We start from the raw sequence: 19,161 nt of genomic DNA, 5'->3' as shown, positions 1-19,161 counted from the left end.
AGCATGTCTGTTTGTGAGGCAGCAACAGCACAAGACTAACAGTATTATATGGAGCTCAATAAAAAGAACAGAAGAAGAAAAAAAAAGGAGCAGACTGCAATGCCACAGTGCCGCGTCTAGGGGATGCTAATCATCTAGTTCATTATACAGATCAAATGCAGTAGCCTCGGTGCAGAACACAACATCTGCTTCCCTTACGCACAGCAGAGCTGAGTGCACACACACATGCTGCACATTTACATAAAAACAGGTGGATGCGGAGCCCAAAACGCACACAGATTCACTCACTTACAAATGCATATTACAGGAAACTCTAGCGGCTTAGTCTTTGTTTTGACAGATTTCACAGGTTTAATGTCAATGTTTAACTGAGAATGCTTGAGCAATTTTTTTTAACACATATGTGAGAAAACTGGCTGGAGAAGCATTAAGGATCAAGAAAAACTGACACAGGATTGGCACATGCTACAGAGAAAGCCACAAACTAATGTCTGAGTTGCTTTCTAGTCGAGTAAATAGGTTTTGGGGCATCATGAAGTGATAAAAATACCGTGACTATTTGTACAAATGTAGTGTAAAAACAGTTTGTGAAAGTTCAAATCGGTAAGAACCTGTATGTAACCTTTAATTAATGCTCCAATAAACTGTGTCAAAATCACTCTCTGGGCTCTTTGTTAAGAGAAATAAAGAATTTAGAAGAATGTCTGCAAATACTTACAGATTCAAGATTTCATTCATCACTTGTTAAAAATGATGAAAAAGCATGAAAAGCATGAAAGTTTGAGGAAAACATATATATATATATATATATGTAGCTGAAATAAATAGTTTTTTTACCCCTTGCCTTCACCACCTTGCTCCGGCTCCTATAAACTTTTTTAAGTGCAGATATAAAGAATAAAATATTATCAAGCAGATTTTTTTTTCAAAGACTGTCCCAGAATTGACAGAATTATATATTTTTCTACCCCTCTCACCTTCCCTCAAACACACACACACACACACACATACTTTGACACAGCCCTTCCCATACATTTATGTTAAATTTGTCAAACCACATTGTGCCCAAGTCTGCCGGTGTATTAACACAACCCAATCCCCACCCTGCACCCACCTTCATGCTCTCTTCATCTTTCTGTCTCCCCTATACTTGCCACCCTCCCGCCCTGCTGCATTCCTATACATTCAGCTGCTGCATAAATACACCACCTGCTTTAATGAAGGTAAGGATTCCATTCCTATGCAGAAACTCTTTCCTTTAGCTTGTGCTGTCTCAGCTAGGTGAAGAAAGTGTGGAGAGACAGAGAGGAAAGAGGCTCATGGCTATCCATTTATACATATTTCATACCTGGCATTAAAAATGACCCTCTGAATTACTAATCATGCCAGATGATTCAGTTGCAGCTGGCACCAATGTGAACATCATGTTGAAATATATATATACATATTTCTGTTTAATGTATTCATTGGATTTACTTGTAAATGTGCATTATTTCTGTGCACGATCAACAGTCAGCTGTTTAATCATTAAAAGTTGCCCCATGTATGCAGAGTTTGCGAGCATATGGCATTTAAATATGTCTGAGTGCCTTCACGTGCACATATGTGAATTATCTCTGCAATAAATAATTAAATAAAACACCAGAATAATGAAGGCATCTTTCAAGAGATGACATGCTGAATACATATGCATTTTACAAAGGCTTCTGATGTACCTCTAAATGATTTTAATGAATACTGAGGAGCTGTGGAACAAGAAAGAAAAAATAAGATTGACAGAGGCTTTAAAAAGGAGGAAGCCTTTTTTCTGTGCTCGCTAATGCCGTCTGTCTGACAGTGACTGTCATTTGTAAGGGAACAATGTTGTGCTCTGTTCCAACAGCTACATGACAACGATGAGAAGAAATACTTCAGTAGTTCTAATGATGGACTTTAGAAACAGCTCAGCTTCAGAGAGTGGGAGACTGAGCACCTTTCATATAAATAACAGGTTGGCCAAGATGCTCATATGCCATATTTTAACATATACACCCCTTGCGTACGCGCTGCACAACATTTTCAGGCAATCACCAGCCCAAACAAGAGCTCCCGTGTTTACCAAATGGATTCTGAGGTCTTCCTCACGCCCCCTCCGCCCCACAACAACAAGATAGGTTTGCACACGTTTTGAATGGGCATTGTATTCATCAATCACAAAAAGTTTGAAGCACAAAAAGAGACCCTTCCATTAAACTACAGCTGTCTACCTTTTGCTGACAACACAGCCTTGAACCCAGCATCCCAATCTACCCACCCACCTTTTCACTGACATCAAACAGAACCTCAGACCTGGTTCCCTAATGCAATGCTATTTTTAACTAAGCGTTTCTAATAAGCTGCTGGGAAGCTGTAAATTTTTCATATGCAAGCACATATTTCCTTTGTGAAAACACAGAAACACACTTATTTGGTGATTAGCGACTGACAGAGGGGAGGAAAGGAACTGAATATGCTTGTATCAAATTGCATGCCTTTCAAAAAGGAGGAATCCTAATGCGAGGAGTCGTCTTCCTGTGCACCACAGGTATGAGTGAATTATTAATCGGCCAGCTCATTTTAATGCTTTTTAAAGTGCTTTATTTTGATGTGCTAAAACATACTTTTAGCCATATTCAGTCAGGCATGCATATCATTATTTCTTCCATCAAAGAAGAGTGTCGCCCTTTCAAAGAGCACAAACAACTCAGCCTCATTTAAAATAGAAGTTCGAATATCAAAGACATTTTACAAAGCCTGGGCTTCAAACACTGTGATGAGTTTTTTTTTCTTTTTTTCTTTTTTCTTTTGCTGCACCTTATAAAAACTTAGGTATGCAAAAGGTCTGAATTGTTTTCCAGCTTTTAACCTGACTAGTGTAAATCAAAACATCCTGCAGTAACACAAGAAGTTAGACAAGTGAGAAGCATCTATCCAAGCCCGTTACTGCTCAGTGTCACGATTATGAGAAATCTCTCTACTCAATAGGAAATGTCTTGACTGCCAGCCTTGTTTTCCGAACACAGACAAGTGAAATAAACTGGGCATAAAAAAGAAAACTCGGGCCATTTTTTTTCCTTCTCAGAAACCAGAGCAGAATCAGTAAACAGAGCTTTTCATATATAATTAGATCCAGTGATGCACATACAGAACGCGCTGTGGGGGGGTGTAGTTTTACATTAAGCTTGTTCGTCATTAAACTTGTGCTTGAGACAGTTTTTCGTTCATTTTCTTATTTCAACCAATCTAATTCCACACACGCTCCAAGTGTCATTAATTCAGCACCTATAGCAGTGCATTCAGTACAACTACAGTAACTTTCAGCAGTAAACTATTTCTTCCAGTTGCAGTGTAAAAAAAAAAAAAAAAAAATCACAACCGCTACAAGAACATAAACTTCTTCTGTTATGAGTGCTATCATCTGTTATGGTCAATAATCTGTCAAAATAATATAGTGCTTCCCAGAAATCCCTCCAACTATCCCACAAGTTCTACATGATGGAAAGTTTAGGGTTCAATGCTGTTTTCACTATACGGCATGATCACTGGTGGTCCAACTACATAAATTAGGTAAGTAAATAAAAGCACATGCATTATCGTGAACTGTATTTACATTAATAATGCCCTCTGATGTGAAAACATTTGTTATAGTAGAACATCCAATGCATCTTGAAAAGTTTACAGCAGATAAATGCAACCTGCCCTGATCAGAGAGTGCTGAGGCCCAAAGCTCCTCCCCTCACACTAAACCCAACCCCCTGCTTAGGAGCCAGCACCTATCAATAAAGAGGACCAGAGATAAAACCATCCTGATCTGATAAGGGAAAACACAGGTAAGTGGTGTCAATGTTCTTCTGTGTGTACAGCAAATTTGAGAAGGGGGCAGTGCTATTCAAGTGTATGTGTGTGGCACACTGGGAGTTACACATGCAGGCCCTGCTCTTCACATCACCCACTGATCAAAGACAAAACATGGGTCACATGTTACCTGAACTTATTACTTAAATTGACAGCTTATTCTAACTGTAGCTGATGAGATGCCTGGGAACATGCAGCATGAAAGAGCAGCCTTTGAAAACTAGATTAGGGAGTTTTGAGAGTATTTTCAATGCTTAGAAAGGCTTTGAAACCTTTGTTAAAATATGTTTAATTTAATTTGGCAAAAGGCATGTTGCTTAGCAATGTTCAGCTGCATGGCCACGTGAATCATGTGAGTAGTAGTCCCTAAATGTGTGTAAATATGAGCCTTACCTGTCCCTTTGGTGAGCTCCTTCTCCCCCCCACTTTCTCTGTCTTTGGTTTGGTCCTCCTGGTCTGTGGTGGTCTCACTAGCAGCCTCCACATCCTCGCTCAGCTCTCCTGAAGGGGGAGGGAGAACGGGATATGTAAATCACCACGCCATCAGAATTGGTGGAAGCACTTAAAGGGGCGGTAGCGTTTTTTTTTCTATAGGAGCTTGCAACAATTACATTTGCTGACACACAGTTGCAAGGCTAGCAGACAAAGAGGGCAGAATCTGCTTTCTGTCCTGTGCTGTCTGATTATCTCTGTTAAAAAATAATTCCAACTTGAATAAAAAAAAATCTGAGCTGAATTATAAGGGGGGAGGAAAGTCGAATATCCACTCTTTCTTTTTATTGCTATTGTTTTGTGTATGTATTCAAAACAAAAGACACAAGGACAATTCTCTGTGTTTAATGTGTAGATAAAACTAAAAGCAAGCACATGGGTGCAAATGGCCAGATGGAAAAATAATTGAGCAGTACAGTTCAAGAAAAAGACCCCCATTTGCTTCCTCTCATAACGCACACACACGCACGCGCACACAAACACGCGCGCGCTGCAATCTGTTAGGTTACTTACCAATACAAACCTCATTTCACTTCTGCTATCCCACTATAGCAAATAAAATAAATCATAAATATTTAAAACTTTCAGAGCCACAATTCATTTTATTTTTAAGCCAAGTCAAAGGCAGAAATCCCCTGTAACCACCTTAAAAGCCTCAGCTCGATATATCAGGCCATTTAGAGCATCGAAGTCCAAACAATGGATATCCAATAACGCCATTTGTAAGTAACACACAGAGGAAAAGATAGCAAAAACAGATAATAAAAAGGGCATCAATCTTGTTTATTTCCCTCCAGTGCCCCCTGAACATCCCCTTTGCCTGTTAAGTTTGTTTAAAAGTAGTGTGACTTGCATGGAATAGCATTGATTTGACAACAGTAAACTAGGCCGCAGTCAATCAGTTATTATACAAGTCAGCTAATTCTCAGCAAATGTACTTAAATGCTCTTTTGAAAATGCTTTCATGCATAGGTCTCTACTCTATGAGCTATTGATATATTGACAAAGCTACAACAGCTACTGAAATATCCTGTTCAAGTATTCAGCCCTGCAGTCATCACACATCTAATCTAAGCTCACCACATGAGTACCCACAGCCAAAACCATTTTTATGACAGTACATTTTCCCCAACACTCACTGTTTAGCCTGTTAGTTATGAAACAGAGCCTATGTTGTATATACAACAGGTACGTTTCTCAAACTCAAACTATGTATCATTATTACAGACACACTTAATAACCATACATCTCTAAACCATGTGGCTGTTCCTTTACTGATGACAATGACACATAAATAAAATAGATCTTAATTTATTCTGCTGAATGGGTTTTAAAATTCCTTATGCAAATCAGTCCTATTTATAACTGGAAAATACATTAGAAAAAAATTATCGTTTTGTTATATGACTTTTTTTAGATAGTTGCTTAAGGAGCTTTTTCCACTTTTCTTCATCGCGTATTTATATTTATCGCTTTTTTTTTTACGGTTCTCTTAAGTATACACTATAGCTACAAAACCATAAGGGGGTGCTTATATCAACTGTGATATTTTATTATTCTAAGCACAAATGCACAGTTAAGAATAAGCTTTTATTTAATCATAATCAGCTGCAAAAAAACCCTCAAAACAACAACAAAAAAGTTGCATTACTGTGTTTCTTTTATGTTTCCAAGGGACTCTATGAATTCCTTCCGGTACTGGTGAGCTGGATCTTAAACATTCCCAAAAAACCCAGAGATCTGCTGCAGAGTCCCAAAATCCTATAACTCCTACCTGCATAAATCTCTACAACAGTCTGAGAATTAGGATACTGTACAGCTGCATAGGTGCTCAGATTACAAAATAATCCCCAGGTAAATTTTTTTCACCTTTAAAAACGGGGCAAGGTGTCATTTCTTAGCTATGTGACACTTGTAGTGAGACTAATTCCCCACCTACACATTAATACACACTTTGTGCTTAAACATTTCTCTGATAGGCAGCCAGCATTCTAATGCTAAGCTTCTCTGTAACCGCCCCACCTACTCCCAACTTCCTGCACACATGCTATACATGAGCACGCTGGTACTGATTTTTTTCCTTTTCCCCACTCATGTTTTTCACACTTTCTTTTTAGATGTTTAATGATCATGTCACTTTTGGCACACAGAACACATTTATAATTTATGCAGAAATGCAGACATTTCATTCCAGAAGTACCGTTACATCTTTAAGTGGCAAATGGCTTTGCCCATTTCTCATCTCATCTACAACTAGTATTACAGAATGATTAAAGCTGGGGCCAGCTATAATTAATGAAAGGTCACGAGTGGCCTAAGAGTAGGATGCAAATGGTAGAGACACTAAAACTGTAGCCATAGATTAGCTCAGAAAATAGATTAGGAGAAACACTCAAAGCTATGGCAGCAGGCCATTTCTAACCCAAATCTGAGAGATGTAAAGGACAATAGCCTGAAGGTTGTCTTCTAATTAATTGTCTTCATTAACCATCCTAATACAATGATATGAAACAGTTCCATTAATCTAATCATGCAAGCTGAAAAAACCCATTGCCGACACAGAGATTACACTCATCTGTTCTGAGCATGAAAAATATCAGCTTTGCTCTCCCAGTCACTCAGTGGGGACAATTCATGGGCTCCCTCACAGACAGACAGACGCACGCACACACTCCTACATTGTGTAGGTGCTTAGCGGTCTTCCTCTCTTGTGTTTTGCCAGTGAGTGCAGAGGCTTAATCAGACCCATAGGTGTCACTCTATACAAGCTGGGCGAGAGCAACTTGCTCACACACACATTAATGAGGTGAGGGGAGGGTGGTGGTGGTGGGGGGATAGGGGCCGAGCAGCAACAGACAGAAACACATGGGGAAGGGGAAAGGGAAGAAATATGTGGAGATGACAAAAGCAGATGCTATGCAAAAGCTGTCTGGTGACGATGAGACACTGAAAATGGCAAGATTACCTTCAGATGAGAGAGAGCAGCCTTCCTTTTCCCCTGAAGAGCAGTGATTACACTAATGCTAATCAGACTGACAAGCACAAACGGCCTAATAAATAATTGATGGTAACCACTGCACTTTCCAGTATTTCTTCCCAGACTGTGGAGAAGAGCAGCAGCAAGTAATAATAGTCACTCTAGATATCTTTCACTAGGTCAGGCTCCTCCTCCATCCTCGGCCTCAGCAGAATATAATGCTGTGATGATAACTGCCTTTCTTAAAGTACAGAATTCCAGTCCTACCTGAGAACGGCTCCAGTGTTCCTCAAACAGCAGTGACAGTCTGCTCATTTTTAGTTGCATATATAGCATCTCAGTCACTCCACTGTCTTATTTATCTCGCTTGGGTTTCGTAAGTCATGGAGCACCAGCGCGGGGGCAGAGCTCAGCTTCTCCCTCTCCCCGGCTCTCGAGTACTGGGAGCGAGGGTTGAGCTGCGCTTCTCTCTGGGCTCTTGTGTGGAGCCGTGCGTCTAAGCTCTCATTACTCTCATTATGATTATTGAGGCTGTTGTTATCATTTTAACCAGGTGTCACAGGACTGCACTGTAAATCAGAGAGGTGTGCTTCCCCCGCTTTATCCAGAGCCGGACAGCTTCCTTTTCTTTAGCGCTGCACTGTCGGATAAAAAGCAATCTTATTTCACACTTCAGAGACTCTATCTTTCTCCCCTTCTCCTTCTTTTAAAAATCCCCCTCATGCTCCCCAGCATCCCTTGCACCCCTTCCTCATATCAAAGTTAGCCTGACTCTGGACTAGAGGGCGCAAAATGAAAGTGACAGGAGGGTACCATGGGACAATGAGACACAGGACTCATGCTGAGGGCTTTCATGCATTGTCCGCTCCTCATATCAGCACCTCTGTGCCCCATACGCAAGACACCACCCCCCAAAAAAAGCACAACACACAGGAAAACACTCCCACCCCTCGTAACTCCCCTCTCAACACATACTCACAGAAGCTCTGAAGCTACACCTCATAAAACCACAACTGAGCAAAACATGCCCACAACACTGTCAGACACAAGCGGGGCTTTTGCTCATGAACGACCAATAAACCACAACACGGTACTATCAGTAACCATAATGGCCTCTGCACTACAATACATAGGGCTTAATTAAAATGTGGACACATGCAATACTGGAAAAAAACAACTGCTTTTTAAGTGAGTTGCAAGATATTCTTACTGATTTCTGTGTAGTATTTCAGTTGTAATGAGTCATATAGACCTCAGTTATGAAATGCATTTAAAATTTAGCCATGCATTCAAAAAATAGATCAGTGTACCAAAATATACATTAATCCACGAAAGAATCAATGTAGTAAAATCCAGAAACTACACCAAGCACTGCGCACAAAATGAAAGCTCATCTGTCCCTGTACTCTTCTCACTCATGCTCTTACTCCCCCTCTCCCACACACTTTCCTTTTCACATGGAAGCAAGAGTAAGCTAGCTCAGCGCTGCTGGTCAGAGTTACATGTTAGATTCCTGACCTGTCTATGGGGGGGGGGGGGGCGACTCACTGGCCTCTCTCCCTGCTGGCCCTGCTGTGACCTCGGGATCTAAATGTGAATGAATACTTTGTGTCTCCAAAGGGCTGAGGGCAGGAAGAAGAAGGGCTGTGGTGGGGGTAGCAGAAAGGAGGAGCGATGGAGGAGGGGTACATCGGTAGCTAACAACTAAAGAAACTTTAAACAGCAAGTTAATCACAAACAGGAGTGACAGTTCATACTGCCTTCCGGCTATATCACAGCAACCCCTCCTACATCCTTTCAGAACTTCCCTGGTACATGCTCATCAAAACAGCCCATAGGTCCTCCACGGAGCATTTTATCTGACCCACCCCAAACCCCTGTGTTTCAAATTCCTGGGCCATTTTCAGGTAATCAGGTCGTGGTTTTTCGAAAGTGTTTTCTAACAGAAAAAAAAGAACAGAATAATGCACAAAAAGGCTCAAAATTTGCTTTTTGTGCTTTCAGTATGAAAGTAAATTAGGAAATGTTATTGAGACCACGTAATGTATTAAATATTTTCCCTAAAGTGTTATCTCATGGGAAATCATACTAATTAGAAGTTCTTCTCATGATAATGGCATGTTTAGATACATTACAAATAAAGTGGATGAAGTGAGTGCTGCTCTACTTCTTTTCTCTTTGTGTTTTTCTTGAGTGATGAAGGAGAATAGGATCTGGGTTAATGTGGGTACACAGGGACTGAGCATTCAGGGACTGCTCACTCTTCTGCCCCATCTGACACATACACCCACACACACCACTGGGTTCCTTGAATGCCCAAAATGATGGTTCCTAACCAACACATATTATGTCCACAATGGAAGATGCAGGCTGTACTTTTCCCTGCTAGGACAGAGGGCTAAAAGCCTGGATAGGGGGCAAAAGCATCACTGGGCTGTGCTCTTCATCTACTCTGCCTCAGGGACAATGTCCTGCACAAAGAGTTACTCTGCCTAGCTGCGACTGCCACCCCCCACCATGCATTTATGCTTATCGTCTTCCACCGCTGCCTCCTCTTAAATCAGCCTCCTTTTTATTAATGCATCTTTTTTTTCTTTTTCCTCCAGCTCACACCACAATGCCTTCACCTATTTGCAGCTATTCAAAAGGACCAAACAGAACCGGGATGGGTTGATGTGGAGTGTGGGGGTGGCTGAAGGGTTGCCTTAAATAAAGAAAGGGGGAAGGGGGGGGGGGGGGGGGAGCGGGAGCATCACCGCTGTCATGAAGGGCAATCACATCAACTCTGAAATATTCAGCAGTGGCTTGGAAAATGCGATGGTACAGTTATGACAGGCGAACAGGCGACTCCCCCACTCAAGCCCGCAGTCCCCCGCCCCTTTCTCCATCAGGGCGGAAGCATGGTGGACACTCTGAATATGTATAACCCGGAAAATGTATTGATTTTTCATTTGGCAAAAAGGGACACAAAAATCACATAACCTGAAACTGTCACAGCTCTTTTGTTCATAGCTCATCTCTCCTGATGTTTGGCTTTTGCCACAAACTCTCTTTAATTACCAGGTACAGTGAGCTTCAGAGCCATTCTCCACAGAGACACAGCCACATACAGCCTGCTGGGCTTAACAAGACAGCCCACATCTATTATATATGACATACACCCAGCAGCTTTTGTTTCATATCTGACTAATAAGCGTGCTGAATATGACTATACCCACAGTTTGTTTTGTTATTATACACAAGATACAGTGCAAAAACCTTGGAAATTAAAAAATATTGTGTGCCACATTAAAAATAGCACTTTCATATTAAAAGCTAGCAACGGTTAGTCCCAGCATTTATTTGATGTGCTTTTCTGAAGCACCTCTGCTTAACACGAAATTCTATTATCGATCTAAGTTTTCCCAGGTAACGGGCAGGTGCTTGTATGTTTGTCTGAGGGCACACACTTGTGTTTGTGTGTCCATTAACAGGTACTTATCTGTTTATCTCTCCTTTTAGGCACTGCAGACCGGTACAGTGGACTGTCTGAAAAAGATCTCTGTCTGTCGATTTATCGAATGCACCATTTGCATATCTTTGTAGTGCTTCCATCTGCCCGTGGACCGTTCTGTGGAGGTATTAGCTCAGAAAATCAATGTTGCCATGGTTGGATGTATGTAGCCCCTACCACGGCGCGTGTTAGGAGTCCGGCTCACAGCTCCCACATGGGTCCTATTTACATGAGTCCTGCCGACAGAGGCTTTCCTGCTAGTTCTTCAATCTTTGGAAACTTAAAGTACACAAACACAGCATGCCCCCCTAGAGTGGGCTGGTTCGCCATTCCTCCTCTGTGGTCATTCTGCCTCCCTGTCTCCAACCACCGCCCTGGGCTTGACCGTCTGTTTGTTTATGAAAGCGTGCGCAGAGATAAAACAGAATCTGACAAGGTTATGAATACCAATTTTGCTAATCAATTTTATTTAAAATATAAAATATAGGCCATCATTGATGTGTGTTTGCTCTCAAAGGCTTTAACGGCCTGCTAAGTTCAGATCTTTCATGATAGTTGATAAGGGGAGGGTGGTGTACTGGAGTTTTATCCTACTATTTATTACCGGTACACTTACTTTTATTTATTACATCATGCAGCTGTACAGATATACATGGGACACCGTGTGGGGGCTTAGCATTGATCTATATTTCTCTACTAGAGATTACAGTGAATACACAGGGTAACTTGTTCTCTCGAAAACCACCCAGCTGGTTGCTCAAAGCTAATTGCTAAAGAAAACCAATGATTACGCTGCGCAGGCACTTTAAAACATCCACAAGAGTGCGATCACTTATTGAAAAAAGCTTTCCCTACCTCTATCCATTCAGTTTCTAATACAAATCAAACATAGGGAGCTTTCTTTCACCATTTGTCTTTCTTTCTATTCCTCTTTGCATAGCCCATCCATTACTTTCACATGAAATATGAAAAGGCAATATCCTCTCTGTGTTTGTACTGAAGCGTAATGCAATTGTGTTGTCATTTATAGGAAATAATCACAAACCTCTCTTTCATTTTCCAGTTCAAATAACCATGAAAAATTAGCCTTCAATGTCAGGGAGGACAACAAAGGGATGCACACAGACTATTGCTTCACCACTGCGCTTGACATTTCTCCTTAATAGGAAAACGGGTGGTTGTTCCTATCTTTTTTCCCCAATCTTTTTCTTTCTGCCTCTTTTTTTTAACCTAATTAAAAAGTTCTGCACTCACATCTTTGTAAATCATTCCTACGTCTTTATTCAGCGTGCAGTGAGTCTTTATGTTAGAGTTTGAGGGTAAGAAAACTCCAGTCCTTGCACACTGCACCCTGCTCATTAGCACCCAAAACCCTGTCTGTTAATGGCTACTGTTGAAGGGAGATGTCGCCAGACAACCACTACGGGGCCTAGGTCGCCGTGACTACCGTCCAGCAGCCTGAGAGATAAATAATTCAAGAGCTATCAGACTCCCTGGCAGCAGAGCAGTCCCAAAAACACACACTCAGGACACAGCGTGTAAAGGCCTTCCTAACTGATCAGCATTTAGCCCTTACAAATGATGTACAACTAGATGCCTGCACAAGACCCCACACAATTAGCCTTAGCTGTAGTCTAAGGATCCTTTTAATTTAGAGAAATCTTTATTTTCAGTGTGTGCAGCAAAGTAACGGTAATTGCTTTCTATATTACTGCCATTAAATGCTTAATAGGCAGGTTGTTTTCCACTGCAATTATGTGCAAAATTATCTACCAACTTTGCAGTACAATGATGGGAGATGCATTTCTTTCCTCTGCTTGTAGCACTAGGTAATACGAGAGCGCATGTTAATCTTGGAAGCTGTATTGCACATACACAAAATGTTGCAAGTAATAAACCTTCTATGTTGATATTGTATATGCGATTAGCAATTATCGCACAGAAAATTTTCATATGGTTATTTCTCAGTACAAAGTGAAACTGCTCAGTCCTATTACACTGGTAATGCACCTTCCTACGAGTTATGCGACTTTTCTCTTAAAATACTCGATGCCAACGTGTTCTGCTCCTGTGAGACGAGGATAAATGAAGGCTCTATAAACTGTACTATAGACTAGACAACAAAATCATAGCGTTGTGCCTATTCAAATGCTTTGTTATGACTCATATGATTTTCCCAACATAAGGTATTATCCTTATTTGCATACTTTAAAAACAGGATTTCATCTGGCTTGTGAAGCATATAATGAAATTTCCCCTCAAAAGCATAATGAGAAAGACTCATCTTGTGCAATTAGTTTCTTCTTTATGCACTTCCTGTAATGTATTAATTTATTAATCACACAATGCAGGCAACATTCTTTATTTATTTGAATATGAACACACCTTACACCCTTAATTACAAAACACAACTGTGGCCAGCTGATGAGATGCAATGTACCAACTCAACCATCATTTAAGCTACTCGTCCTTCTAATCTTACTGTATGTTTAGCTCACATTAATCTGTTTCTGTTTAGTAAGCCAAACAGCTTTAGGCTTTCAATTTTATCCGGAATTCAAAAACGCCACTTAAACACTTGACAGAACAGGCCTACACAGTTTTCCTTGGAAGGAGGCTTCTTTACTGTAAAGTTTATTCAAATGACTGCTGCTGCTACTGGTTCAGTTTGAATGTATCCTTTCTGAGAGGGTCAGATGGTCTGTGTTCCTAACTGCATTACTACACTATATATTCATCTGAACAGAAACACAATTTGCATGGGTGTGTTTGCGTGCGCTTATTCATTACATATGCAAAGTTGGAATGGCTGATTCTTCATGAACATGCAATAGCACTGAGAAAGTGGGCTGAGAGCTCCTAGAAGGGTGGATCTGTGCTGCCCGCTGTGCTGCTCTCCAGAGAAGGAGACTTGGAGTGATTACAGTCAAACACTGCTACTCAGTTATCTTTGGCTCAGCCACAGGAGAGCGAGAAGACGAGACAGGAAAGAGGGAAAAAAAATTAAACTGATGATGTGGCTAAAACATGGGCCAGCTGTTCTAAAATGACCAGAGTGACTAGTAGTGTCTGATGCTTTTCTTGTAACATGCTAAAAAAGAAAAGGCGCAACACCCAAGCAGCAAACTGAGGCCAAATGATGTTTAGGATGTGCGCTGTCAGACGGACCATAGCCTACAAGACAGTTCTTTACCAAATACTGTCACAGATCAGTCATTTTAAATGTCTATAGTCCATACTTTCCATAGTATACATTTTCTGCCAGGAGAACAGCTATGATTTCTTCTTTCTGGGAGAAGGGGGGCAGGAAGATGTCTTGACCTGCTATCAGCCAACTTCGCCAATATTAAAGATTGACAAATACTTCGATGACACAATATCGCATAAAGTCAGGATCTAAATGGGAATCCACACAGGAAGCAATTCACTCATCGCGCACCGCTTTTCATCTGACAGCTGGTCTAGTGGACATTGCAGACTCCGTTTGCTTAGATAACCCGCTAATGTATTTACCACACTGTCATATGTCACTCAACAGTATCTGGTGCTCTCATTGACAGTCACTCTCCTCCAAGTTGTCGAAAAGTTTAACTCTGGACTCGCCCACCAGGCAGCGAGCCTGTCCTCACTTGAAGTCGCTGAATGTCATTTCTATGAATGACTTTCTATGATTTCTGGTTGGCAGATCGCTTCTGCTCACTTCCTGTGTGGGTGCCCCTTAAAGATCACAGAGCGGCATTTGTAAAACATCGGGTTTCCCTACCCGCCTCCTCCGCAGTGTAACGCTGACTCTGCATATAACTATGGAAATGAGAAGGTCTGTTGTGGGTCTGTGTGAGTCTCTAGCCTCTTAAGGCATAGTCAGGGATTAATAACCTCTTCACTATAGAGACCTGGCCTGCTGCTAAATTGATACTGTGCTATACCACATCTTGCATTTCTATTGTATGCATGTGTGGTTGTTAGTGTTGCACTTGTTTTTATAATGGGTGCTGTTATTGTCCTCGCTGCAGAAGACTCTTCTCACTCATTAGCTGGAGGTTGGAGAGTTAGGGGTTATAGCCCAATAAGGTACAAAATTAATTATTCATCTCAGTTGTTGGTGTTTGGGTGCAGCTATGGAGCCTAAAGCTGGGACTCTAACTAGCAGAGGTCTGCCTCTGGAGGACTGCTGGAATAAACAAGTGAAAGAATTTTATGCCGTGGGTGTCAGTTACTGGGAGAAAGCAAACACTAATCACCAAACTAATCATTAAAACAAGCTCCCTACAATAATATGGTTCTCTGTGGATTTGTGGTTCCTCTCCTGTGTACTGATCCAGCTCCTAAAGCTCCATCATGTCCGCAGTCTACATCCTGCTTCAGGCTTTTGAATGGGCCTAGATAAAGCCCCTTCCTTTTTATTCAGCCATGGCTTCTGCTGGCCCCTGCCAGGAGTCAGGACCAGTGGCCTCCTGAGAAGGCTGTGATAAGAATTCATTTCTTCCTATTATGTGCCCTTGTCCACTGCCTCAGTTCATCAGTTCAGTGCAACCAAGTCAATGAAAGGGCCTGTAATGAAGCAATCAGATGCAGCCTGGTTCTCTGGGCCCAGCACTCCATTCTCAGCTCCCAGACTCTAGCTCCCAGTGCAGGGTGTGGGTTGGGGGCGATCACGAGGAGAGAATGGACATAAACTGCATGGAAGCATTAATTCAAGACCTTGTCTTTCATAGAGTGGAGAATAAGCTGCTCTCACATGTGCTTCACACCAGGTCTGCAGTCTCCCGTGGGTTTAGGGAATCATCCGGTTTTAGAGAGCTCCATTAGTTTAACCAAGCTTCAATATCGCCACAAAACCAGCCAGTCAGGTTTCTGTGGGATCGTATGCTTAATTTACCCGCGAAGGTGGTTTGACGGAAATCTCTTTCTTCATCTTCCTCCATTTGCATCAAACCCTTTTTATTCCATTGTCTCCACTCCCTTCCCTTCTCTCCTGCCTCCACCTCTTAACATCTCCTCAACATGTGGAAACTATTATGGGGAGTTTGGGAGAGGAATGCATGTGTTGAATCTTAATCGGTGCCTTAAAGTAGGAGATTCTGGGTCTCCTTTGTCTTGTAATGTTGTGAAAGTTTCATTTCAAATTAAAAGGGGCCTTTTTGATCTACCTAATATTGTTTTCTCTCCCTTTAGGGGCAGGAAATGGTTTGTGTTAACTTTGATCAGCCTGCCTTCCCAATTCTCTCTCTCACATACACACACATATACAGTACAAACACACACATATTTTATAGGCTGTTTTATGGAGCGGTCAGGGTTCAACAATAGGTTGCCAAGTCTCCAAAAATACATCTAACAGAGTACACAAACAGACTGTAAACTTTAGTGGCAACAATGGTACTTAAAAGTTGCTAACACATTTAAAGTCAGACTTTTTTTGATGTTTGTATTGGATTTTATATTGCCTAAAACATAAGGGGGGATGCCTAAATACCTCACTTTCGCCCCTTCATGTATACCTCCTCTTCTTCCCTCTACAGTTCACCTGCTGCCAGCTTTGGCAGAAAAACCCTGCCGCTGGATTCTACCTGACAAGAGCTTCTTAACAAGCAGCAGTCATTAACCTCAGGAGCAGGCAGCTGCCATGTGATGTAGTGCACTCGGCCTGCTGCAGAAGGGCCCTATTGATCCCAGACATACTTGGTGCCTTCCTGGATGTTTATAATCAATATGCAAATGGCCTGCGGCATTGATTCAATATTAATTTTCAATTAGGGAATTCTCGGGGGGTCCTCAGGGGTCAATACAGAACCATTCAGAGGAAAGGCTTGAGCAAGTTGCAGGCATTGACGTTCCTCTACCCAAGACAACTTACTTACTGTTTATTTACCCTGCCCTGCTGTAAGTCCCGATTAAGGCTTCAGATAATAGGCAGAGAGACAGATGGGCCTTTCCGCACTTCTGCAACACCCATTACATAAACAGGATTTTAGTCTAAAGGGCTTGTCCCAACTAATAAGTCATCATTTCACACTTAGTTCTCCTTCTTGTTTTGTTAAATCACTTTAGGTAGTTTCAATTTATGTGTTCATAAAAGTAAACAAGTGCTGTGAATACAGACATTACACATGCAGTCTACAATTCTCACACTTTGATTTTACTTATTTAATATATAACAAATCACAAGCTAAAGTGACTGTTTAGTCCTAGGCACAACTAGCATTTTTTTGGATACCCCCCCATAATTAATTGATGCCAGATGTAGCAGCCATGTAATGCTTAGTGAGTGAAAATCATTTACTGTAAATGAGTAATAGAAGGCATTTCAGCATGAATGACCTGTTCAACACTTTGATGTTTTTAAAGTCAGACTTTTCCAACCACTATACTTTTTCTTTTATTATTATAAAATTCCTGAACAATAACCACGCAGTAAAATGTACAAAAGCGTGTTTTATTTATGCCAAATAAATATGCGATTAATTCAATGATGAGCAAAGAATGAGGTATGGCATTCCAGGTAGGAAAAATCTTACTATATAACTCAGAAAATATCGATTTGTAAGACTGCTGCTTATATTTATGTACAGAGTCTGCATATTTCAGAGAGAGCTGCAGTTTGTTATTTCACTCTTTGTCTTGCTCTTTGTAACCATGAAGAAAATCAGGCTTTTGTGGCCATTTACATGCAATACAGACAAATTCTATATTGTGTGTACGTGCGTTACTCTACGTGCGCGCACACACACACAGTTAATAGTTGCACGGTTTTGTAGATGCTGGCCAATGGATGAGTCATAAAACATCAGTATCGGCTAATTCTTTGAATGTCTGAAGAGGCATCTGAAATGTTAGTCTGACTCTGAACACCTTTGTTTACAGTACAGACTACAGAAAACCTAGAGATTTACAGTTGCGTATTCAAGACATGAAAAGTAGAACAGGCTGTGTGTTTTTAGTTCTGTTAGACTGTGTTTGTCTATAACTTTGCTTTAGATGAAGAAATGCCCAAGTTGTAAGAAACATCCTGTTAATTCCAAAGGTTATGAAACTTTTTTCCTTTCAAAAAGGCTCAAAGATTCAGCTGTTGAATGTCCATATAAAGAAACAAGCCGTGATGGATAAGGTAAGAACACTATCTTAGCTGGTGCCATAACGTCAAAGAAAAGACGACAAAAAAGGTGAAGTAAATTTTCTGTACAAAACATAATATTTTAAATATTTTAGATTTGTTTGATAGCCTCTTGAAAGACCGCACAATTATTATTTTTTTCTAAGGCCTGTGAAAATTCTGGGACAGCCTTACAGCCACAGAACAGTAAAGACTGCATGAGAATATTGCCAAGAGTACGACAGAGATAACCTGGTTGGACAATTTGGTGTTCTTTCCTGTAGATGCACTGCCTGAGGTAATTGGTTTAGGGATAACATTAATTGCCACATTGCTCATTAATGGATGAAGCCTTTATTGGTTCCATTGATCAGCCGGACCTGTTAGCCATCATCCTAAGCAATGGTGGATGTAACAAGCTTACATATTGGCATATCAATTAATGCAATCAATTCCTGTCTAGCAGTTGCCATTCCCCCGTCTACCCCACCCCCTTACAATTGGCCCGTCTTTTTTCCTCTATCAAGTATCTGGATGGCCGAGACAAAAGACCCATGCCAAACAAAAGTTCATTAAAAGATTTCCTAATTATTCCTACGGTTGAGGTCATTTAACTGGAGATTGACAGAACTAATGTTAGGGTGTTTTCACAAATGAGAGGTGCAAAATACAATCTACACAATACTGGGGAAAAGACATTTTAACTGATCGGACATAAGTGCTGTAGCAGCAGTGACTTGATATTCTTGCTGAGCTTCAATTGAAAAGTCCAGCAGGTTAAGTGTGGATTAAACTTAGAAAATTAGCATTAGTGTACATGTGAAGACATTATGACTAAGAATAAATGGATTTGAGCACATTAAGACTTAGATTTAGTTCTGTTGTGTTCCAAGCCTCCTGTTTAAACAAATATGAGAGTGATGGCAGATTTGTAGTAGGTCTGCTCATTTTACTTTATTCTACTCAGGGGGAAAAGCCTACTTCCCTTTTCTTATTTAAGATCAATGTGCCTTTTAAGGAGCCATTGATTACAACTCAGAATCCTCTCTGTGCCTTGTATGCTCCAAAGGGACGACTGACTTCAAATACGAGACTGCCGTGCCCTGGCATAACATGGTGAAATGGGTAGAACATAAGGAATGAATGAGAGAGTAGGGTGTGATAACTGAGAGCACACCATGACAAAGTGGAGGGATTTACCGTTGGGCCCACAGCACTTCATTTGCTTAATAA

The 19,161-nt window shown here is 41.0% G+C and overlaps 1 protein-coding gene across 2 annotated transcripts in view; it reads right to left on the bottom strand.

The window, feature by feature from the left end:
- The window catches only part of zfhx3b (zinc finger homeobox 3b), a 330,171-nt gene that overhangs the window by 22,192 nt on the left and 288,818 nt on the right, over positions 1–19,161 (bottom strand). For both annotated transcript variants that reach the window (XM_086287421.1, XM_086287429.1), the window contains one exon: positions 4,267–4,374. In XM_086287421.1, the coding sequence (XP_086143547.1) occupies positions 4,267–4,374 (108 nt within the window). The remainder of the gene's footprint in view (positions 1–4,266; positions 4,375–19,161) is intronic.

This window comes from Aulonocara sp. 'chitande type north' Nkhata Bay, linkage group LG1 (genome assembly GCF_057382095.1).
Source record: "Aulonocara sp. 'chitande type north' Nkhata Bay isolate Kocher_YH1m ecotype deep benthic linkage group LG1, A_spYH_male_GT1.1, whole genome shotgun sequence".
Classification (NCBI taxonomy): Eukaryota; Metazoa; Chordata; class Actinopteri; order Cichliformes; family Cichlidae; genus Aulonocara; species Aulonocara sp. 'chitande type north' Nkhata Bay.
Note: the sequence above shows the minus strand (reverse complement) of the source record. Positions and strands in the feature narration are given on the sequence as shown.